Raw genomic sequence first — 16246 nt, 5'->3', positions numbered from 1 at the left:
AGTGTTTGTATATGTGTGCATGAGGGTGGGAATGCATGTTTGTGTCTGTGTGTACCTGTTTGTCTGTGTCTATATGTCAGGTCGGGTCTTAGACTCCACCTCTCTGGGAACTCCCAGGCCTATCTCCCCTCACCACACTCCCTGCCGGTGACTGATGCCCTCAGGGGTCGGTGCGTTGGTGGTTCTTGGTGTCCGGGGCTGGGCGCTCAGGTATGTACCAGCTCACTCCCGGTGGCTACTTGGCGGGGCCTGGCGCCTGTTGCTCCGGCCTCTGGGCCCGCGGCTCAGTTCACTCTGGCACAGCTGGCTGCTGGCAGAGCCGGCGGGCACGCCGGTGCAGGTCCCTCTAGCTTCTGCTCGGTGGCTCCTGGGTGACGCCTCGTCTGGGGATCCTCAGCTCTTCCCATGAGGGTGGCACGATGCCCCTCCGGTGGTCCTCCTTGGGCTCTCGCACTCTGGGGCCTCAGGATGTCTGGGGCCTGGATCTCCTCCATGCCTGCTTCATGCCCTGGGGGACGGGGCTATGGCTCGCTACATCCTCTAGCAGACCATTACATGTGGAAACCATTTGAATACAAGCGCGCTGATCCACACAGGTGTGCACGCGGGTGTTCACTGCTCGTAGACTTAAATTACACCTTTCTTGGCTGCTACTTCAAAGCACGTTGTGCGCTGTCTGTCCTGCGTGCTGCACAACAACATTGAATATTTAGTATTTACTGCTGTTTACACTTAGCTAGATTAATGCAATGGTGTTGTGTTTAGTATGTTGCTTTGGTTGTTTTCTATTCTTCTTCTCTCAACAGGTGATCCAGGAGATTTTTTTCTCCCCCCCTTTCTCACTGTCCCTCTCCCCTTCTGTTTTTCTTTTCCTTCCTCTTTCTCTCTCCCTTTCCTATCGCTCACTAATGTCTAATAAATAATAAAAACAAAGGTCGATCAAATGGACCAATACGGCAATGCCACGATGATCCATTTGGCAAAGTAAATCCATTGGGTATCCTTGTTGGTCTTCAGACAACAATTCTGACGAAAAAAAACTGCGTTGACCTGAGACGAACAATTGTTTTTCGGTGCATCTGCTAGCTCTTCCTACTCAATTTAGATAACAAGATCTGATCACAATGTAGGCAGAACGGAGGCAATTAGGACTCCCATTAAAACTAGGCTTTATATGCAGTAGTCCCATAATCACATGTCAGCATCCAGATCAGCCAGGTACAATTCTCAGGTTAATAGCAGAACGAGGTGGGCCAGAAAGCAAGAACAAAATATCTTTAAATAAAGAAGGGAACAGGATGATACATCCACGTTTCATTTTATGTTTCTTTTCTTTCTCCTCTCTTCATCCATGTGAATCCTACAGATCTGACTCCTGTGACTCCTCCACACCCACACTGCAGAAACAACATCTCTCTCTCTCTCTGTTCATTACCATAACCGTCCTCCATCAGTCTTCCCTCGTGGATCAATGGGATGGAACAGTACTGATTACGGTTACGGCCTCCTCACAGTTCATCGCGTGAGCTCTGGCAACTGATATTACTTAATACTTAGCTTTACTTAATGCACAGAAAATAAAACATCACCATCAGCCGAGATTGTCTTTCCATTTATTTGAGAACGTACAAGCGTGCATACTGTACTCCAGGGGTAAACCAAGCAGTTACAAAGTGCATGCCTTTTTCTTCAGATACGGGCCCTGCCCAGATGTGAACAGATGTTTGGGGCCACCGCTTCATGCAGCACTAGAAGATGATGAGTTCACAGAATCCTCAGCAATCTTTAATAAAAACCATTCAAGGTTCTCTCAAACTCTGTGCAGCTGACTATTTTTGTATTGCCGAATAGGCATTAGGTTTTCCAATCTGCCTCATTAGCCCAACAAATGTGGTTTGCTGATGCTTCCTTTGCATAAAATACTAGAACAATTAGCTAATATGTCCCAGCAGAGGTACAGTTAAGCCCGGCTCCTGACTTTTGCTCAACACGATAACATTGGGCTCTCAGCTCTGCAGAAGAACCACATAAACCAGGCTTGAGAACAAAAAACCAAGTGGTGATGCACTTGATCAATCAATGGTCCATTTCTCCAGTTGCCCAACTGTGATGTGCTGTGGTGAGGTTTATTTTTGTCTTAGTATGGCTGTGCAAACCAACTGATAAATAACTGATGCAACTTACACTTCGGACATTCTTGGATCTGTACGTTTCTGTCGACGTGCAGGTGTTTGATCTTGGAGCAAGGACACATTGTGGATAGATTTGTTGGCAGTACCGTAAATGAAAATTGACACCGACATGTAGAAGTTGCTGCATGCAGTCGGGCTCTCATCAGTTGAAACATTTCAACTGCTTCGTCATGTTGTGCAGTATTTACTGCTTCCTAGTGTGGCTCGTGTTTCTCCCCGCTTCAGCCCAAGGTGCTGCAGGATTAATCTGTGTGAGGGTGTTTTGCAGTTTGCTGCATCATGCCCTAAATGAAATCGCTCAGAAACCAGTGTAGGCAGCTCTGCAACATGCTGTCATGCCTCTGTGCCATAATCTACCCCAGTGTAGTGTGGGATTTATTGGATCGCACTCAGTCAGTCGAAGAGGCAGCGAGCAGCAGATTGTGCTGTGCGATTTCATAACGAATCAGCCTTATCTCCGCTGCTGTCAGACTTCATCATTGTTCTGCACATGTTACATCATTTGCAAGCTTGAGGTCGGCTTTTTCTCACAATATCGGCTGCACCTGAACGTCCCATGACTCAGGGCTCAGAAGGATTTTTTTCTTCCCTGCACTTTGATTAATCACACGAACCCATATCTGAGAGTCTGACTCACCCTCTATCAACCTCTGTGTGCAATGGCTGCACGTACGAGAGCTTATAAGACAAAGCTATAGTACTATAAAATCTTTCTCCATGAGTCATCACTGCGTTTCCCCAGCCTCATATCTGCAGGTCTAACGGGAGCCTCGCTCCTGCAGCTGCTCTGTGCTTGCAGAGGGAAGAAGGCGATGCTCCATGTTCCTCTGAGCGAGGTGAAAACCATTCAACTGTTAGCCAGAGTGCTGTCCTTCAAATAGGTTTTCCACAGTTGCATAGCAACAGAGATCACCATGGCCAGCACTTCCAATGCTTCGTCGTTACCAGCTACGAAGGAAGTGCCCGATGGACACACGGGACAGCCGCAAGCCCGCATCCTGTTGCCTACGGCACCGGAGACGAAAGTCACAGACGGCAGCGAGGAGCAGTCATTCAACACTTCCTGATATGATGCGCGCAAGACAGTGTTGCCAGGCAACAAAGCCGATCCAAGCCAACGAAAAACAACTTCAGGGTGACAAAATTAAAACAAAATATGAGCACAAATCAAAAGAGGAAGCTACCATGGTGATCAGTACAGTACACAGTGTTTTCTTTCTGGCCTCTCAGCAAACAACTGCTCCTATTCCAAAAGTATCGGTTGCATAATGCTTTCGAGTCGTCGCTCCACCAATTATCAGTGTTTGAGATTTGTAGCTGTTTAGTTCATCTGTCCCTTGAGTCCCACACGCTCCCGCTTGTCTGCAATTTATAAAATTTTCACTCTGCAGCTCTATTAGCTGATAAAAGGATGAATGTTTATCAGTCCAGTACACCCACCAATCACACTGTCTCACAAACCTCTCTGGTTTGGAGGAGGGAACGCTCGAGTGGCAAACTTCACCTCTCCGACTTGTTTGAGTCCTTTAAAGTAAACCCTGTTCAGCTTGCTCACATATCTGCACCAGCAAGGAATCAAGCAAAACAGATGCTTCCTGGTCAGACTAAGCAAGAGCGCTTGCACAAAACCTGAGTGAGAGAAGCAGCAAAGTTAGTAGCGATCAAAGCCAAAGATTTACACGAGTTTTGGCAAAGCAGACAATGTAGTGACGGGCTTCAAGCCAAGGTTACGTTTGAAAATTTAGTGATAGGATGCCATATTATAAAAACATATGTGCAATACGTCTTCCCTAGTAGTTAAAAGATTTTTACTGCAAGATTTGAAAGCATTTATTACACAAAGAAAAGGCAAAAGGTGATCTGTACAGACACAAAGAGATGTGCTGGGGGAGGTGCACCCCCTCAGGATAACTGTGGCAATATGGCATCCCTTATTTTTCCCCATGAAATGAAAGGAATCTCAAGAACTACAAGGCACTTTTCACCATTTTACCGTCAGCTCTTTGCCTGGTTTGCCATCTTCTCGTGCTACCTTTGGCCCTGCTTGTAGTAAAAATACAGTAGAACTTACAATTTGTGGTGGTGGAGGGTGTGGGCGTGATGGTTGTTGGCAGCGTTGGATCTATGCAGGCGCTCCAGCCTTTCCTTCTCTTTCTCCACGAAGTTGGTGTTGGTGCCAGTGCTGGTGGAGGGCATGCGAGTCAGCCGGCTGTGGGCTCGCGGCTGATCCCTGGGTGGAATCGGAGGTGGGGGAGGAGCAGCCGGGGCTGAAGAGGAGATCGGAGCTGAAATTTGGGTCAGTACAGAGTGAGGTGTTGGGGCGCAGGTTGGAGAGGGAACTGGAATTGGAGTCGGAGCAGTGCTGTTGGTGCTATTATAGGAGTGGGAGTGGTGGGTGGAGGAGTGGTGGTGCACCTGATGATGCTGGTGGTGGAGGGGGATGGAGCAGGGAGGCTGTGCCGGAGCCTGGTGCTGGCTGTTGTGGTGATGGTGATTCTTTGTGGAAATGGAAGCCGATGTGGTCTGAGCCGGCGGCGGTGGTGGCGGAGGAGGAGGGAGAGGAGGCTCGGGAGGAGGCGCAGGTGGGGGAGGAGCGACGGGCTGCCGGTCCAAACGGAGGTCCTTGTTCTCTTGGCTGAGCCGGTCCAGCTGGACCTCCAACTCCTCAATTCGGCGCCGCTGCGTTTCTAAAAGTTTCTGCTGGCTTTCAATGATGTTGTTGAGTTCAAGAAGATACTCCACGGCCCGGTTAGGGCTTTCTGGACTGCCCTGGCCTGGGCCCTGATTAGCATCCATGACTAATAGGTCTGAAAGGTAGCACTCAAGCTAATGGCTAGGGAACCTCAGGCTAACAAAACAAAAAAGAAAAACGGCTATGGAAATGCCCAGTGGACAACGGTCACTTTTAGCCTAAATGCTGTCACAGTTGTTTAGATCCAGGTAATACAATTCAAGGCAGCACTGAGTCTAAATGCTAAACTTCCGCACCGGATGAAATGCTGCCTGAGTCACAGCTACTGCTAGTGCAGAGCCAAAGGCTAACTCAAAGAGTGGTGACACAAATAAGCCACAGGGCCGAGGATACAACTCCCTCAAACTGGCCGAACGCAAAGAAGAACTTGGACCGGATCTGAAGTTACGCAGAGCAGAGTCGCCCAACTCTACAGCCTAAAGCCTACTGTGTGAAAAATAAATCCTAAACCTTAAAACAAAAGTACCCTTCACCCTCCCCCCCACCAGAGGTAAGTGGGGGGGAGAGGACTTTTTCTTCTTCGAGTTCTGAATCAGAGATCAAGATGGACCTCGCCCTCGCGTGCTCCAAACACAGAGTTTTATTGAGCTGCCGACCATTCCCTGGTTCGGTCAGGTACTCCTGCCGGGGTTCAGACCCATGACAGTTAAAACCAGAACGATCGGGTTAGAGTGCGAGATTGCCTCGTCTCGCCGACAGTCAGAACGGTCCGTTAAACTTCCTGTTTTTCAATGAATCAGTTGAATCCGGACTCTGCACTCCATACAGCACATCAGAACATCAGTTTCCCAGAAGCAGGTGTGGAAAGCACAGCTGACGGGGGATTTGCTTGCCCCTCTCTATTAAAGATATTGCATGTTATCATTGCTGACTCCAGTCTATTGAGATCTTGTGAAACTAGTCATTTTTTCCACCAACGGTCCACTGGAGCCGTGAACTGTGAGTTGACTAAGCATCAGCTTCCCTGCAGAGTCTCATAATCCTGGGGTCAAAAGCCATGTGCTGATTTTCCAAATCTCACAGTCAGCAGATGGTTATGTTAGCTCAGTTCAGACACTCGCCATCATTAATATGACCTGGGACCGAAGTTCGCAACTCAAAGCTCAGCAAATCAAAAAGTGTAACGTCAGTCGAAAATCATCTTCTAATGAGCATGGAAGAGCAGAGCTTCACCTCCTCCTGGTCCATGGACTCACCAGCAGGCCTCAGCCTGTCTTCCTGCAGTTGCTCTGTCACAGGAGGTGATAGGTAAAGGTCAAAGGTCATGTTAAATATTGGTGTTCTTCCCGAACGCTGCGAGACATTTCGGTTTCACCGTCATCACCATAATCCAGCTGGATGGCACTTCTGGATCCTTCTTCCCGTCATGCAGCCGTTACATGTAAAAGAAGAAGAGAAGGGAAAAGGCATATAAGAAGCAGAGTCAGCAGGAAACACCAGCATTGATGCTCTCAGTCGTTTCTTGCCCTTCTTTCATCACCTGCTCTCTGGTCCGCCTTTCATCATTACCCCTCTTCTCTCTTGCTTCCTCCTTTCGCTGCTCTCTACCTGATCTTTCTTTTCTCCATGCTTTTCCTCCATCTGTTGTCTTTTCAAATCTCCGGCCCTTCCTGCTCTCTGACAGAACAGTTGCAAAGAGTGTGAGGTCTCTCAGCCCATAAATACCAATGACATGCTCCGTCTCAGTCGTGAGAGACACGAAAAATGATCACACACACCATCGGCCTCTCCTCCTACACTATCGCTATCGCTCATCTGTCTTTATCCACCTCGTTCCTTCCATTTCACTCAGCTTCAGATCTTCTGCTAACCTTCTACGTTGTTCTTTTTGTGCATCAGAGCAACATTTAAACACACAAACACAACATGCTCGAACGGCACAAGCTTCCACAGTTTGGTTATAAGCAACAAATTTCAGGAAGAAACAGCCAATCACTAAGCTTAAAAACTGAGAACAGCGTGTTGATAACAGTGGGAGGAAACAAAAGATAATGCTGCTGAGTAAACTGATATTACCATCTGCAGCGTATATCACTTCAGTCTTAATTTCAGGCTTTCAGGGGCCGCTTGAAACTGAAGGCTTATACAACAATATAAGTTTACAACAATACACAGCAAAGTACTCGTCTTTTATGTCTCACAGTGTGTCATAAAACCAAAAAAGGTATCATAGCAGCTTTAAATTAGTGAAAATCATTAATAAAAAATTGATAAAAGGAACTGGAAAGTTGTTTGTTAGACATGTGAATCTTGTTTGGTGAAGGTATTGTGTCCCTGCAGGGCTGTGGGAAAAATGACCAGCTGACTATATTTGTTTCTGATCCTGGGAAATTATTATTTATTGCGTGGGTAAAAAAAATCACCTGACAGGACAAAAACTGCATTCCAATAACTCCAATTAAGAGCGATGGTGTCCACCTGTCAGTTAAGGTGGACACACCCCTAATGATGGAAACGATTAGTTTCAAGGTAATTCAAAAAGGCCAGCGAGGTGCTGCTGCCTCACATTAAAAAGAAGCTCCATCTGTAGGTCTGCGAGTGAGGTGTCTTTGAGACTGTTGCTGTGACCACGGTCACTAACCAGCTGGACTGTTTAATGACACCAAACTGCTAAACACACTAATCAGCACAGAGAGGAAAACAAAATGTCTTCACAGAAAACTGAAATTATCTGAATGCATTTGTGGGTAATGGCACTTTAAACACTTCATACTAGATTGATCTTAGGGTCACTGCTGTGCTTTAGAAGACATTTCAGCCATAAGGACAGCACCATCACAGCCAACGTCCTTGTTTGCATGGCTGTTTTGTGAACGTGTTCCCTGATCTACTGGCATCATGGAGCTTCTTCCTCCAACCTTAAAAATGACCACTAACTGCATAATTCCCACCCAAACGCAGAGCTGATCCTAAACCTAACCCTAAGCCAAGGCTTTACCCTCACACAGCCTGAAGGCATGTGGGAACCAACAACGTCCACACTGACGGTCTAACAGTGAAACCGGTCCTCAGAAGAACAGCTCTACATGCTCACACACGAGCGCTCAGCCTTCTGGTCTCTATTGCAGCGCGGCCAAACAGTTTCAGTTTTTATATCCCTTCCCATTAAGCACATTCAATTATTCATGGCTCACTAACTGACCACCATCCCTCTCTCTCTCTGCACATCACTGCTTTATGTCTGCTCCACACAGAGCGTTTGTGTGTAACTGTTCACTCACACTGAATAGGTTTTAAGTTTCTTCCTGCCAGTTATCAGCTTTGTTATGAAGCCGAACTTTGAGGACAAAAACTGACAGTGTTTCTGTCGATGACAAAGGAACTAAAGAGGAGTGAGTTAATGATGAACAACTGAATCATTAAACATTTCTTTACAAAGAAGTTGATGGTGGAATTGCACTTTAACCCTTTCTTGGCTGTTTGAGCGTCTAAACTGTTGAAGCCTTCGGCACTGGCTGGACAAAGGCTGCATCAGAAGACTTTAAGCTTACTGAAAGATCAGATGGTTTTACTCGTTTAATTAGCTAACATAGGATAGCTGAAATGGCTAATTTCTTACTCTAACATATTAACAATCATCCTTAGTTAGCCCAGCGGATCCTCAAGCACATCCTTCTCTGATTGTCCATCAGAGGTTATAAGATGAATAAATGCTTACAAACTAACAACAAAAAAGTAGAAGCAGTCTTCTTTTACACAGTGACTTCATTAACGGACCAATGATCAGATGTGCACAGCAGATCTGGTGTAAACAGTGTTGCATTTAGCAGATGAAGAACCAATCGTGTCCCTCGATGTAAACCAGCACAGGCCATCATTACTCACTTCAATCACAGTTTGCATCCATTTATTCCTCAGTCGCACTGGAACAATGCGACTGAGGAACAATCTGTGGATGCAGTGATAGCGCTGAATGTCTTTGTATTTGGTGACTGACAAAGTAGTCATGGTAACCAATTGGTTGAGTACAGGTTAACCATCTAATTTTATTTTATTTATATGGCACCAAATCACAACAACAGCAACCCCGAGGTGCCTTTTATTGTAAAGACTAGGAGTGCAACGATACTCGTATCGATATTGAACCGTTCGATACAGTGCTTTCGGTTCGGTACGCATATGCATGGAATGATACAACATTTTTAATTTATTTTATCAACTTTCCTTCTGACGATGCTGTCTGTGTTGAGCGCTCAGTGAATCTGCGTTCGACTGCTCCGCCTAGGCTGCACTGTCGAGCACAGATCCACTGAGCGCTCAACACAGACAGTATCCTCAGAAGAAAAGTTGATAAAATAAATTAAAAATGTTGTATTGACAGAAGCTAAGCTCCTTGCAACATGGCAAATTGAACCTCCCCCACCCTCATTCAGATCTGGCCTTTGGAACCATCTTGGTTTTCATGTGACGTATGACCCTGAAGGTAAGCGCGTCATGGACTAAAGTAAAACAGTATGTTGGATGTGCCACGCAATGCTCAATTACATGGGTGGGAACTAGTGTGTTAGCACAGTTAGCTCGTTAACATGTTGGCCGTCCAGCCCCATGCTCAGGGCGATCCGCGGTAGCTCGTTAACGGAGATTTGCCGTGTTGTGGCGTTAACGTCATTTTCAACGAGATGAACCTGAAAGCACTAGTGGGAACACAACGAATATGACTGCACATTTACTCCGACAGCATCCTAGTGCAAAGACAAGTGGAAGCAGACAAAAACAACAAGCACGCATGCTACAAACTTTACCCGAGTCATTTAGACAGCCGTTAGCACATTTTATAAAAAAAATCTGGGGATGCATTTTCTGCATGTGTCTTGTTCTTTGACTCAAACCTCATACAGCAACTCAACCGTCACAGAAGCTTGAGAGATTTAGTGACTTCAAAAAACCAGCAGCACGTCTCCAAACACAACACGCGGTGGATAGCTTTTCTTCGTTCTTTGTTTATTATAACGTCTGTTTTCTCTGCACAGGAGCCAAGCTAAAACATGAGCAGCACAAACATTACAGGAGACCACATTACCTTTCCACATATTTCTCACACTGCCACAGGTTCTCAGTCATCCCGGTCATCGTCGTCTAAGGAGCTTGGAAAGAAAAGCGTCTGGACTTCTTTAAGTGGCTTGAAGATGTTTCACTTTTCTTTCTAAGCGCCTTACAATACCCAGATACAGTTTGTATTTTGAGTCTGGTGTAAGAGAGTGCACTAAGGTTTGTGTTACTTTTACTGTTGCAGCACTTGTTGTGTTTTAAACTGTGTTTTTCTGCGAATAACAAGGCAGGCTACATGTCGTATGGGTGGTGCAGGCCTACTCATAACCAGAAGGAGGAGGATACACAGTTAGCACTGATGGTGGCACAATTACCCTGATTGTAGCTCTCCGTGTTTCTGCAACGCAATTTAATGAAATTTATATAGCGCTGGTTTACAAGATGCTTCACAATGTAAGTCAAGAGCCGCGCACCATCACGACCTACGTGCTCGTTATAAATCTTTGCTGTAGGAGAATTTTTAACTATGTTGAGTCTCAACAAGTGGAAACACAACCTGTTTTTTTCGTGGACGGTGAACTACATGAACATACAGAAAAGTAATTCATTACATTTATTTTCTGAACAGCGTATCCATCACAGCGCTGCGGTGGGGCTGGGTGGTGTACACCTGCACAGGTTGCCAGCCTATCACAACACCTGGTATTTCCAGGCAGCCCCTCATCCAAGAACTAACCCGGCCTGGCACTGCGTCATCAGATGAAATCAGGGTGTTATGGTATCAGCTGCTCTGAATTTTATTTTTCCTGCCTTCACCATGGAGATCACAGGATTGGTTCAATTTGTTGGGTTTTCAGAAAGAAATCTCAAAATGTTCAAGACTGACATAGACGACAGGTTTCTAGAAGTGAGGCTTTGCCTAAATTAGGATCAGAAATAGACCTTTATTGTTATTGTACATGTACATGTACAACAGAATTATGGGAAGTGGATTCAGGCATTTTTTTCAAATTTTAACTTTTAATGGTCTTTATGGTCTAATCTGGATCCATTCATCCATCCATGGAGGAAATGCTCAGCCTTGGTGGAGGTACGGTAGCCCAGCCTGATCTCGTTAAACTACAGTTTCTAAAATCGCTGATGAATTTTAAGTATTTCCATAAATCTTTGTTATTGTGCACTGGTTTCATGGGGAAATGCTTAAGAAATAGCAGAAAAACAGTCATTTACTGTGTGACATAATCCTATTTCTGAGTTCTAAATCTTACACTGAAATCAATCTTCACTCTTTGCTCTGCATGTGCACACAATTCATCGGTGTGTGGGCGGCCTGAACCCTTTTTCCTCTGATCTTTTACATAATGTCGATCTTATTTAACAGCAGCGGGACTATTTTAATTGGCCACTTTCAGTCATGTTATTTGCCACAAACACACAAGTTTTTACAACCCACACATTTCACATACAACAGCCTCATTCCACTTGCACGCACACACACACACGTGAAGCACATGGAAACATACACACGAACATGTGCAGCATATGCACAGTTAAAAAACAGGCTACACACACAATAATGGTCTGTGTGGCCTATATAGTCGACAGCTACAATCACATGACACACATATGACAGCGCACACTCACTGACACACACACACACACACACACACACACACACACACGATGCAGCACCCAGAAAAAACAAAACAAGAAGGAGTCTCACAGGTTTCAGCGGCTCCTGCAGAGGTGATGGAGGGATGAAGGTGGAGGAGGAGGGAGGATTATTGATCCAAGCTCATCCCTCTCTCCCCTCCTTCGCTGACGCTGCTGTCACCATCATCTCTCTCAGAAAAAAAAGAAAAGAAGTGCTGCTGATGCTCCGAGGTTTCGCTCTCTTCTTCTTCCTCTTCACCAGATTACGATCACTTCAATCCCTCCTTCTGTTCTCGCTCTCCGTCTTCACGTATTCCTCTGCTCGCCTCGCTGCTGCTGCTGCTGCAGGCCGGATCCTCTCCTCTTCTTGCTGCCGAGTCAATCTTTTTCTAATTATCATTCCTCTGCGTCTGACAGCCGAGGGATCCGCTGCTGATCTCCCCTCTTCGTCTGCGTGAGCGTGTGAACAGATGAAGCTTTGGTTAATGTCACCGATGAAGTATTAGTTTCTTCTAATCCTCGGCTATGTTGCTGTAGAAAGAGGAGGAGGAAGGAGGGGGAGGTGTTGTGTCCAGAAAGGCTGCTTGGATGGATGGATGGATGGATGGATGGATGGATGGATGGAGGAGGTAGAAACCGTAGAGAGGGAGAAAGGAGGGAGGAAGAGTATGTGTAGGTAGAAGAGAGGGAAAATGTGCACCGTCAAACAGCGACACATGCAGAAAACACATCAGCTGCAAGCGCTGGTTTACCGCACGACCAGAATCATTGCACCGATATCACAGAGGGTGTTAGAGGCTGAATGCAGCTCTGTAGTTCCTGCATATTTTACTAATACCGTGACAGTGCTGTGGTCCAAGGACCAAGTGCAATAAAATCTATCCATCCTTGATAAGAATGCAAAGAATAAAAACTTAGCTGGTGGACCCAGGTGTGCTAAATTAACCTTTAGCATCTCATGCTCGACAGTTACATGTCAGAGTCAGGGCTTGTTCACATCTGTTCTTTTACAAGGAATTTTCACCTATTTGTTCCTTTTGACGGGATATTGTAGCCAAGAGCATGTTAAAGCCTTGATCTGATAGTTAGCATCTTTTAGTTTCTACAATAAGTCTAAAATTTAGCATGTGGCTAAAACACGAGCTAACCCTACATGGTTTACTTATGACCTGTTGTTGGTTAATGGTCTTGTTTTAGATTTATTATCTGGTGGTTATTTACTCACTGCAATAACAGGTCACTTTTAAAATGTCTGATATTTAACAACAGGTGTTTCTCTTGCCGACTGTGCATAAAATCACTTGTAGAAATGCCTTAAACCTGCATTCTGCCAGCAGGGGGCGACTCCTCTGCTGCACTGAACACACCCAGTGACCACTTTCCTGATGAGTTTATGGGCTACATCAGCAGTCCAACCTTTTTTGCACCACGGACCTGTTTATGTCCGACAATATTTTCACAGACCCGCCTTTAAGGTGTCGCGGATAAATACAACAAAATAAAACCAGTATCTGTACCGAAAAAAAGGAGATTTATTCATAACACACGGCAAAAGACCCAGGGAAACCAAATTAACAATATAAAAAACACAATAAAAACCCTGAAAACCATAAATTTCACACCCGAGCCTCAACTCTTGCGGCCTGTTACCAAACGACTCATGGACTGGTACCGGTTCATGGCCCGGGGTTGGAGACCGCTCTGCTAAATCACTAGTTTCAGGCTGCTAATGGTGCTCCTATTAGCGTGAGAAGGGCATATAAAGCAGCCCATTCTCATTGACAGCTCAGACTAAGTCTTCACAACAAAAATTCACTAACCATTGGGTAACGTCAACGTGTGTTCATCATTCATATACAGTCTATGTTTGTCTCTGGTATTATGTGTAGTGAAGGAACCATAAACACTGTGCTGGAGATATTAATCAGTAACTTGTGCATTAATGTCAGAGTAATTTTTGGCTTTTAATCATTTTTTTTATTGTTCCTTTTCCAGACTGGAATGATTGTAGAGCGTACAACTGTCAAGCATGGTGGTGGTAGCATCAAGCTCCGGCTTTGCTGTCTGTGGTATTGGTGCATTAGACAAAGTGGACAGAATGATGAAATCACACAGTTAGGTGCTCCAACAGGACAATGATCCCAAACACACATCACAGCTGGATTTAAGTGTTCATTACCTCAGAATACAATTAATTTCAAACTTGTGAACCAAATTCATGCATTTTAAAGCCATTAAGGATGCATGCTGTACAACCATCTGATCGGTGAAAGGAACAGTTCAGCAAAACAGTCACGCCTATGATGACAGCATGTAAATGTGTATCCGCAACTCCAGTAAATACCAGCTAACAATAACATACAAAAACACTTTCTCTTATTGGCTTATCTAAGTGTTACCACTAATCTGGCAGCAAAGTCAATGAAAAACAGCCCACAGACACAAATCTGAGTTAACTGTAGGAACATGGAAACAAATGTGATGCGATTACTGTGTTTCCCACCTTCTGGAGCTGCAGCACATTTCTCACATTAGCCTCAAAACAGAACCTCATTCACATTGCCTATGTCCATCCTTCATATACAGTCTGTGGTCTTTCCAGTCAGATTTGATCCTTCTTCATATTTGGTTCTGTGTCCTTGTGGTCTTTCATCTCTCATTACAGTCGACTTTTTCTCATTTTGGTCAGCAGCAGCCTCTGACCCCTCAGGCCTGCACCACGTTTCGGTTTTCACTAATCCTACCTTACATCAATAAATGACAGAAGCAGCACATAAGAGTTATGACATTAAATAATAACCTGAGATAAGAAGATTAGAGGTTCTTTAGCTCGGTGGCTGCAGTTAAGCTGCACTGGCACAGTTTGCGACATCTATAAAATCATATGTAATTTGAATGAAAGGCCCACACTTAATAGCGCAGGGTCAGTTCACACGCATCACAGTGAGGATTTCACTGGACTCGTGTACAGGCTGATTCAGGCCTACAGGCTGCTGACATGATTCAGAGGATCGATACAGCGGATCGCAGATTCTGAGCGTCTCCGCGGAGATCAGGACAATGTTTTCGGTTATGGTCTCATTCTGCGCGCGCTGTTTTCACGCTATGTGACAGGAAAGCCAATTAACCGCCAGCGCTAATTAACGATGACAGCACGAGCGCTCAAACGTGACAGCAGAGCTGACAAAACTGTTTTTAATAAATCACCAAAATGAAAAGTTGACGCTCTCTGATGTCTGCGGTTATTCATACACGGCAGAAAATAAGCGCGCGCGCGCACGGTCCATCACACACACACACACACACACACACACACACACACACACACACACACACACACACGCTCGCCTTTACGCAAAGGTTCATGAAGGACTTGGGAATAACTCACCTCGTCCTCTGTCCTCTGCTGTGAAATGAGAATAATCCCCATCTCACACACACAGACACACACTCTCTGTCACCGCGATCCGCTGCTGGGAGCTGTGGCCGCAGACGGAGCAAAAGATCCTCCACATCCAACAGGATGCACCACTCTGTCCGTAAAAGCAGGCGGAAGCATTAAGATAAGGCGGAGGCGCGCGCGCGCCTGCAGTTCCTGTGATGGCTGCTTGAGGTTGACTCCAAACTGAGTCCGTCTCCACAGACTCGTGTTAAACTGTAGCTGAGGTTTTTTTAATGGCTCATACTGAATGCAGGGAATGCTTCAGCTTTGGCTGACTGGCTGCTTTGATTGTCCTCACATCCACTAACACAGGGGGTCCAACTCCAGGCCTCGAGCACGCTGTCCTGCAGGTTTTACATGTGTCCTTGATCCAACACAGCTGATTAAATTACTGAATGGCTGGGTTACCATGGTAATATAGCTGGTGTCGGTCAATCAATAGTTTTCAAGTGATGTTAGACCTACAGGGACACGCACACTTGGAGGACAGCACAATACTTTTGTCCTTTGCCAAACACAGACATCCTTTGAAAGTCCTTGAGTTTAACTCAGTTGCAACATTTATTTAGAGCTGTCAGCAGGGCGTAGACTGTGGCACCAGCATGTCAGCCCTTCATGTTTTGAACTTCTGAGACCTTTTCTGTGTTTCGTTCCAAACTTGGACAAAATCTCACAAAGCTGAACATTAAGAACCAGGAGGGGGTGAAAACGCACCAGAGTGAGACCTCTTGGCTTTGTGACACTCTCTGATGGCTCGATTAATCAGTCCTGCATGCACCTCTGCTGCTGCACCTGCTGCAGCCCCTTCCTGCTCAGCTTCCGGCCCCTCTACCTCCTATTGGTGTGTTCCATCACCCATGCTACCATTCGGTCTACATTGTTTTTTAATGCACAGAAAGCATTTTAGTGGTGCACTGTTGGTGTCACAAATAAATGCTAATATTTTAACATCTTAAGGTTTAATATCATATTGCATCACCATTTGTCTTTGAGGTAGAGTGCACAGCTATATCCTGCTGCCAAATACTAATAACCATCATACATGACTTCTGTGCAGCTACAGTAACGTATAATAGAAAACATCAAGATTAAGATTTGTATTCTTTTACAGAATGCCCCCAGATGTGTTTTTCCACCATAAGGTAGCTGTAACCAATAATCCAACTGAAACATCAATATGAAACTCTGTAGTCTGGATGGAAACAAGCAAACATTTGT

At 45.4% G+C, this 16246-nt stretch overlaps 1 protein-coding gene across 1 annotated transcript in view; it reads right to left on the bottom strand.

Moving 5' to 3' along the window:
* The window catches only part of LOC102209886 (IQ motif and SEC7 domain-containing protein 2-like), a 166787-nt gene extending 151397 nt beyond the window's left edge, over positions 1-15390 (bottom strand). Inside the window, exons 1-3 of the mRNA XM_013914690.1 lie at positions 14975-15390; positions 11657-12166; positions 4264-6298 (exon numbers count right to left, since the gene is read on the bottom strand). Of these exons, the coding sequence (XP_013770144.1) occupies positions 4264-4988 (725 nt within the window). The 5' untranslated portion in view covers positions 4989-6298; positions 11657-12166; positions 14975-15390. The remainder of the gene's footprint in view (positions 1-4263; positions 6299-11656; positions 12167-14974) is intronic.
* Positions 15391-16246: the final 856 nt, after the last annotated feature.

The sequence above is a fragment of the Pundamilia nyererei genome, unplaced genomic scaffold, assembly GCF_000239375.1.
Source record: "Pundamilia nyererei isolate P.nyererei 1_Seehausen unplaced genomic scaffold, PunNye1.0 scaffold00216, whole genome shotgun sequence".
Classification (NCBI taxonomy): Eukaryota; Metazoa; Chordata; class Actinopteri; order Cichliformes; family Cichlidae; genus Pundamilia; species Pundamilia nyererei.
This window is presented reverse-complemented; position numbering and strand designations above follow the sequence as displayed.